General features: G+C 44.5%; 1 protein-coding gene across 1 annotated transcript in view; it reads right to left on the reverse strand.

Annotated features, from left to right (window-relative positions):
- Positions 1-8,363, reverse strand: part of LOC106806180 (nuclear pore complex protein Nup85-like) — a 14,285-nt gene that overhangs the window by 4,462 nt on the left and 1,460 nt on the right. Inside the window, exons 3-15 of the mRNA XM_014808048.1 lie at positions 7,566-7,664; positions 7,223-7,283; positions 6,878-6,992; positions 6,635-6,704; positions 5,690-5,832; positions 4,694-4,819; positions 3,852-3,974; positions 3,441-3,572; positions 3,076-3,179; positions 2,265-2,489; positions 1,763-1,863; positions 1,454-1,571; positions 968-1,068 (exon numbers count right to left, since the gene is read on the reverse strand). Of these exons, the coding sequence (XP_014663534.1) occupies positions 968-1,068; positions 1,454-1,571; positions 1,763-1,863; positions 2,265-2,489; positions 3,076-3,179; positions 3,441-3,572; positions 3,852-3,974; positions 4,694-4,819; positions 5,690-5,832; positions 6,635-6,704; positions 6,878-6,992; positions 7,223-7,283; positions 7,566-7,664 (1,518 nt within the window). The remainder of the gene's footprint in view (positions 1-967; positions 1,069-1,453; positions 1,572-1,762; positions 1,864-2,264; positions 2,490-3,075; positions 3,180-3,440; positions 3,573-3,851; positions 3,975-4,693; positions 4,820-5,689; positions 5,833-6,634; positions 6,705-6,877; positions 6,993-7,222; positions 7,284-7,565; positions 7,665-8,363) is intronic.

An 8,363-nucleotide genomic window follows, 5' to 3' on the forward strand; every position in this document is an offset into this window, starting at 1 on the left:
CGAGGGCAGTGATGCACCCGTGCCCAGATTGCTGCGATTCGGCGCACGGATCCATAGCTGCCAGCGCTGCATACTGTCGTAGGACGTTCCCGCGGTCGCGTGCGCCTTGCCGCGGAACTGCGCGCAAGATCTGCGCTCAGCACTTCGGGTCAACACCTTCTTTCGGCAACGCTTCTCTAGTATCCCGTCTCATCTGGACCAGTTCGAGTCATGTGAGTACACTGATCACCGGGCTTATCACGCTCGGTCAGAATCACATGTATCTGTACATGTACATGTATCTACGCAAGTCATGTACATATATCGTGAATGCATTATCCACACAGGTAATATGTATGTACATGAATATAAGTACACTTACAGGCTACATGTTTGTGTCTTGACATGATAAATAAGCATGAGATATAACAAAAAACATCGAATATTTAACCATCGCACACACTATGTTTACATAATGGCGTCGCTCAACTTGGGGCTGTGACGTCACATAACCTAGATTACTATTCAGGTGTTTATTACTAATTGGGCACCGGATTTGAAATGGAATACGTTATTGAATGTATTTCTATGTATAAAAACGTTACAGAAGTTGGAAAATTTGACTTCAATTGTCGTTTAAGTTCGACCTTGAACTTCATACAGATTTCATCTGCTCATGTAAGGAATAACGATTCAGTTGTATGTGTTGTAGTTGTATGTTGTCTGTTGTTTGTATATACGTTTATGTTGGGTTTCGCAAGAGGAGAAGGCTTAGATATATCTATATTGTTGGTCGTCATTGCGGCGATTACGTCGTCGTGGCGACGTGCGACAGTGTCACGCGTCGTCGCGGCGACGTATCTAGGAACGTGAGGCTGCTACTGAACAGATAATCGGAAATCGATAAATCAGAAATCGATAAATCAGAAGGCTTAGATCTATACCGTCGCATCGTCGCGCCAATGATCGCGTCGTCGCGGCGACGTACCTAGGAACGTGAGGCTGCTGCTGAAGAGCGTGCTCGGTCCGAGATTGTCCAGCATGTCGAGGTGCGAGAGGTCGCCCCGCTCCATGTGCCCCGAGAGAAACCTGCAACGACAGCCACGGTCACCACGCGAACATTTGCGATTCCTCCCCCGGGTGGAGGTGATTACAAGTGCAAGATACAGTGGAACCCTGATTTTACGCGGCCCGATTTAACGCGAATTCGGATATAATGCGATGAGTCGTTGGACCCCTTTTTTTCGCTCTTATATAGCCATGTATATATAACCCCGATATAATGCGACCCCCGCTTTTTTTGCGATGACATTTTATGGACCCCAACCATCGCGTTATAACGGGGCTACACTGTACAACCTTGAAATACATATATAGATTCATCTGCTCACGTAAGGCACCACGATTCAGTTGTATGTGTGTATATATATATGTTTCACAGGAGAAGGGTAAGCTTAGATATACAATTACGTACTTGTCGGAGATAAACGCAGCAAAACTGGCGTCTTTAGAACGCAAACACCACGACAGTGCTGACCCCAACTGGCCTTCGTGAAAAGCTCTCATGCCCATGACTTTGCAAATGCTGGACGCTGAAAAGGACGAAACATAATGGGAGACAGCTTTACTATTTACTTGCCAGTTACACGGTTTTTACACCTGATACGTGCTGTAGAAGAAGAATTGCCGCAAATTTCATCAATTTCAGGCGATTGAACGTGGGCGTGCGCTTCAAGGCAATTCCCCGAGCGACCCCCCACCTCCCCACCGCGCATGCGCTTACCGAGTTCTGTCATCTCTCTCTCCTCACACATCCGAATGACCTTCTGCGCCTTCCGTTCCGTTTCTAGCGGAATCCGCTCCAAGTATCTTTCCAGGTAGTGCCTGCAAACACGCTCTCCGCTCGTTAAAAATGAAAATTTATGATATTATGAAACTTCTTAATGAACTGTGTTTAATTACGTTAACTTATTAAAGCCGAATCGCGTCTCCGTCGAATGCAATGCGCGCAACGCCGCCAAACGAAGCGATCTGTTCGCGCTCGGCGGATATCCAACAGCAGCGCGGCATACCCGCAAAATCGACGAAAGATCGATCGATCACGTACGAAGATTTTGTGACAAGTGGCTCCACCTACGGTCAGGCACCAAATTGGTGCCGCCACGCAAAAATTGGAACGCCTCGCGCGCTCCGGCGATCTCGCGCGCTCCGGCGACCTCGCGCACTCCGGCGACCTCGCGCGTCGCGTGGCGCCACCTACGGCCACGCGGCGTCGGCGCACGCACCTGCCGTACTGCGGACAGTGGTCGAAGTAGTCGGCGGCAACGCGCCAGAGGCTGGGGTGCGCAGTCAGGCTCGCGGCGTAGTCGAGAAGCAGCGACTCGCGGAGATCGCCGTCACACGCTCCGGCAGCGCCGCCCTGGGCAGGGCGCGCCGCCGCGTCGTCCAGCTGTCCCGCCGCACGCAGCAGGTCGGTGAGGTGGGCCGCGAACCACCAGCTCAGGTGCGTGCTGCGGAGAAAGAGAGAGAGAGCGTGAGAGAGAGAGGAGGGAGAGCGGGGGAGAGAGGGGAGAGGGAGGGGAGAGATAGCGTGAGAGAGAGGAGAGGGGGAGACAGGGAAGGCGGGAGGACCAGAGGCCGGGAGAGGGAGGGAGAGAGAGGTAGAGGGAGAGAGAGAGGGAGAGAGAGAGGGAGAGAGAGAGGGAGAGAGAGAGGGAGAGAGAAAGAGAGAGAGAAGAGATTAGGAAGAAGGAGAGAGACGGGGACAGTATTACGAAAAGTGGAATCAAACGAAATCGAAATCACATCACGGATCAAAACAAGGATAAAAAAATAGTTGACCTAAAATTCAGAACAGACACTCAACTCGCACCACACTAGACGTAAAGCACATGGAGACAGACAGGCCAGCTCTCCCTTTTCAAAATTCCCGAACCCCATGAAAATTTTAACATTAAATTAAATCCTTTTTAAATTTCATGAATCTACGCATGTATCCACGAGAACGCAATTACAACACAAATCGAAAATCCATTTCTCGACGACGCCCTCCGCGCAGACGAGGCCCGGCAAGTGGCGCCACCTGCTGTGGATCACCTGCTGTCGCTGATGACCTGGTAGACGTCGTACTCGATGGCGCTGAGCAGGATGTGGTCGACGGCGCCTAGCTGCAAGTTGCCGCCGTAGGCGTCGATGCATGCCTGCGCAAACACAGAGCAACATGTAGGTGACATCGTCGCTCGTCGCCAACCGAGAACTACGCGTCATACAGCAACGAACGTCAAGCACGCGCGCACGCACGCACGCACACCCACACACACACACACATACACACACGTACACACGCACACATCCTCCTCCCCCCATCGCCACGCCTCGTCACGCGCGAGGTAGAGGAGTGAGGGAGAGGGAGAGTGAGAGGGGGAGGAGGGGAAGAAGGAGGGGGAGGGATGCCACCCCACCTGCGTGTGATACTGCAGCTCCAGACCCTTGACGGCTGGATTCGTGTAGAGTAACCTGCTGATGAGCATGTGGTACCACGTCTCGCACTGGTCCTTCATGTCGACGAACACTCCCTCGTCCCCGCACAGAATCTACAGACGTAAACACGTAGTTTACTTTTGTCAAGTGTCGACTTTATTTTTCTTTAAAACTGCTCGTTTTGATAAATGAAGCATGCTCATGAAAATGCGCATGCTGTATTTGCTCATGAATAAATTATCAAAATTTGCCTGTTCATCAATCATCTCTTCTTTATTCCACCTTAAATTTGAATTTTAAAAGTACTGCCCGAAAATTCAGAAAATCCGAAAATCCGGACTGACCCAACCCCCAAGCAGTCCGGACTTTTGGACGTCTGTACTGCCACTAACCTTGGCAACTGTCTCTAGTTCCTTGTATGTGATGAATTCCCCATCCTCAAGTCTGCGATAGCATTCGTCCTGCCAGCGTTGCCAGGTCAGTTCAAATTCCTGCACCGAACAACCTGTCAAGCCCTGCGAGAACCAATAGTTAAATTCAGATACCTGTCAAAACCAACAGGTAAGTTCAGATAGTTATCAAAACCAAACAGGCAAGTTTAGATACCTATCAAAACCAACAGGTAAGTTTACATAGCTGTCAAAACCAACAGGTACTGCCATAATAACAATATTGTTTGTTTGCCCTCACCCGACCGACCCACCAAAAAGGGGCCGACTCAAAAATATTTATTGATCTTTCCCATTATTTTTTTCAAATTGTATCACTGTACATTATATTAATCTGTAGGCAATGCATTATATGTACCAAGCAAAACAAACATTCAACATAAAAGGTATCTCCACACAAGCGCACCCGAGCATGTAGTCACCATGCTGAATTTATAAAAAGACCCCCCTCGAAAAAAAGTCTACCTACCCAAACATTTCAGCCTGGTTCAGGTGAGGGCAAACAAAGATTTTTTTAATTGTGGCTTAACTTAATCTACTGCACCATCCAATCTGCAAAACCTGGGCAGATCATAGCAACCATTGCGCCAAATCTCACCGACTGAGACAACCCCAAGAAGAGACCTACCAAGCAGTCATCGAGGAGAAATACAGGCATCGCCATGTGATTTTTTTAGCCACGTGTGGATACAGGCATGGCTGCCTTACATTAATCTTACAAGGTATTAACACTAACAGCATGTCTCCGACATTTTGGCACTGCACGCGAGCGAACGCAGACTAACATTGTAGATGGGCATTTTGCACAGGAGCTCTCCCATGCTCTGGAATGGCTCTGACTTGTATTTCAGATGTAGACTCAAGAGCTTGCGGGCTTCCACCAATCTTCCCTGGAGCACAAAGCTGTACACCTGCGATCAAACAACGGCAAAACTTTACTCACGCAAACACAATGTCGCTGTCGCTAAAAAAAGAAAGCTATACGTGGGTGCACGCCCCGTCTTAATCTCTACAATACGGTTTGCAGGTTGGCACATGAGATAATTATCATATTAACTTAATTGAAAAGTGACTACAGATAGATTTGATTTATACGAAATTTTTTTCTGGTTATAAGAGTGTACCCTTTGTAAGTCAAATCGTGTAGGGCCTACCTGATCGTATTTCATATAATCATATTAATTTAATTAAAAAGTAACTGCAGATAGATTTAATTTATACAAATAAATTTTTCTGTTGGCCAGTAACATTGGCAAAACACTGGTCCTCCGAACCGGTGGTTTTAGCCGTGTTAGCGAGTGCCTACATTTATATTTACAACATTAATGGGCAAATAGCCTACAATACTGTTTTACCTAAAGGATATCACGCCATAATTTATCAACATTTTACAAATTTGACATCGAGAATGCAAGCGTGAAACATTACATTGACAAAAACACTTCGGACATCATTCACGATCTGCATTATAGTCTGTTCAACAGCGACTACGCGATGCCGCCCACTACAAGCAAGAGTCAGTGAAACAGTCTTATCTTTATTTTTGAGAAAAAAATACATTTGTGAAGACTGGTAAATTATGGTAGGGCTGGTAAAAAATTGCTGTTGCCAGCCCTCTGGGGCCGGTGCGAAAAAATCTGAATTTCATGCCCTGTCATGTATCTTCAGTACGTATTAATTTGTATTTGAATTACATGCATTAACGATTTCATAATAATAACTAATAATCTGATCCGTACGAATAGATTCGTTTCTAATATGTGTAAGCAATGTAGACTTACAGCAGGCCAGTAGTTCTCGTGAAGCTCTGGTTTGATCGTACTTTCCTCGTCGTGAACCGACTGCAGTAGTTCCTGCAGCAACTGCTCTCCGCGGTGAAAGTGCCAGCGCACCCACTCCAACAACTTGGGCAGGATCACGCCACCTACGGGAGAAAAAATGCATTAGCATCAGGGTTTAGTTAGGTTAGTGATTATGTCACCGTAAATAATTTTTAAAAAAAATCCACTTTCCCACAAAATATAAGTAATTCTGTTTACTTTTTATGGTTAAATTGCTGCATTATATTTCTTATTTTACTATATTGTTCGATGTGAACATACACTCGTGACTCATACATAGCCCATAGCAAGAAAATAATGGTAGGAACACTAATATCAAATCGTCCAGGTTTTTTAGATTTTTAACTAGTTGAGAAACTCATCTTATCAGGTAATAATTTGACGATACGTTTAGTCAAGTTAGTTCTTACTTTTAATGTAAAAAAATGGCAACAAAAATTTAACAACAATTTTACCATAGAAAATTTGTGATGTAGTCAATTTAAGGTTTAGCTTAGGTTCAGGTTTAGGTTAGGGTTTGGTCTAGGTTGGGATTTGGTCTAGGTTGGGATTAGGTCTAGCTGGAGATAGGTCTAGATTGGGGTTAGGTGTAGATTGGGATTAGGTCTAGGCTGGTGTTAGGTCGCTGACATTTTCGTAGCAAGTATGCTACATAACTCCGCTCTGCAAAATATGATGTTATTGAAGTTTGGACATCGAGACTTCATCATAAAGGGACACGTAAAATGCCAGTTAGCAGAAGGGCCTGAACCTTAATTTTAAACATAGAGCCGCTTATTAGCCTAACGTTTCCAATAAACGTGGATTTTTTTAAAGCATCCATTGCACTCATGCATCACTGACGATAAAGACAACACACATCACACACATCTAACACACACACACCTGGTGTTTGCTCGATGAAAAATATCTCACAAATGCTCCAGACGAGATCCGTTTCGTAGAATAAGCAACTCTGAAAGATGATAAAACAGCGAATATACACCCTAACGAGATATCATGGAATCCTTATTATTTACCCCAACTTAACAATGAGTTTCTAGCAGGGTAAATGCAAGCACAGCTCTGTGATTAGATTGCTCAAGTGAATACCACCCCCATCGTTACAAGAAGTCACCATGAACCTACCAGAGCTGCATGTTCCGCTGCCTCCTCTTCGTCCAGTGTCGAGTTTCCAGCCTTCTTCAATTCGAGTATGCAAGCGTGAATCACCGAACGGTAACCTCTGCTGAACTTTACCAACCTGAAAATGATTCTCCACTAGATGGCGGTACTGTCGGCCCCACGCGTTCCAATGATACCGATCGCAGTATTTCTCTAAAATTGAGACTGCTTTGGAAGTGCCTAGGCACGATCTCAAGTCTGGATCCCATTAGTAACTACATGTATATTTTCGTGTACCTTAGCTCTATTACAGCACAAGTAAGAGCGCATAATATTATACACAGACATTGATTATTTGCCCTGACTTACTCAGGCCGTGTTCCTGTCTCTCCCACTGCAAGCCGCTTTGACTGAAGACTCATAAAAATGGCTGCAATAAAATCATACAATTATTGGTAGAGATCCCATAGGTGCAGCAACTTTCATATAAATTTTCCTGCATTTATTAGAAGATGCTAACTAAAGATGTTATTACAACGATTAGATTGATAGCCGTTACTTCAAAATTATGGTCAACTTGCGTGACAGCACTATCTATTTCTATGGTTAAGTACTGAAGCACATTTGCATGCTACGGTTCAAGTCGATTGTAAATCACAATGTCCGGCGATAAGAATTTGCAAAAATATGTGACACGGTGACATAAACTGACCGTGTGATTCATTGACGAGGGGGCGCACTAAACAACTGTGCATTACTGTGTCCCATTTCAGTTCGTGCAGACGCACATCTTTCGCGCCGTATGGCTTATCTGCAAATAAACACTTCACATAAAACACACCATACATAATACATGGCACAGTGTATCTATGACTATGTTAGCACCGTTTACAAAATCAACAGTCATTCAGCCAGTTTTTACAGAGACAGTGAGTAGAATGACAGACAGTATGTGAACAGTCGAGAAAGGGAACCAAAACTTTGCGTCCTGCCTTGAACCGATATATTTGGTTTTATTCGATCTGTAAATAAATATTACAAATAAAGATACTAACCATTACAATACACATAGAACAATATAAATAGAGACTGTACATGACATAACAACGTTACGACAAAATAATCTCAGTAATTTCAATGCGTTCTCTTTAGAGAATTTATACTCTAGATAATTCAAATCAATAATACTTGAAGCAAATAATACACCTCTATCGTTTGCACTCGAAATACAGTTGTAGAACAAGCATGCCTCAAATACAAGCTGCATCAATATTTAGAAGCCACACCTTATCCACTAAAATAAACATTTTGTCACGTTGTAACCCTACATTCCTTAATTTCCTTGCTAGGTATTAACGTCATTGTCACTGCATTGCTCTATTAAACAGTCGACATTTATCCTCATTCTAATGACCTGCGTGTAGGCCTATAAAGAAAATAAAGTATAACTTCAGCTTAGTACTGCGTTTTAAATACAATAATTCTAGTCTAAGCATTTTCTACTGCCACA

The sequence above is a fragment of the Priapulus caudatus genome, unplaced genomic scaffold, assembly GCF_000485595.1.
Source record: "Priapulus caudatus unplaced genomic scaffold, Priapulus_caudatus-5.0.1 Scaffold145, whole genome shotgun sequence".
Classification (NCBI taxonomy): domain Eukaryota; kingdom Metazoa; phylum Priapulida; class Priapulimorpha; order Priapulimorphida; family Priapulidae; genus Priapulus; species Priapulus caudatus.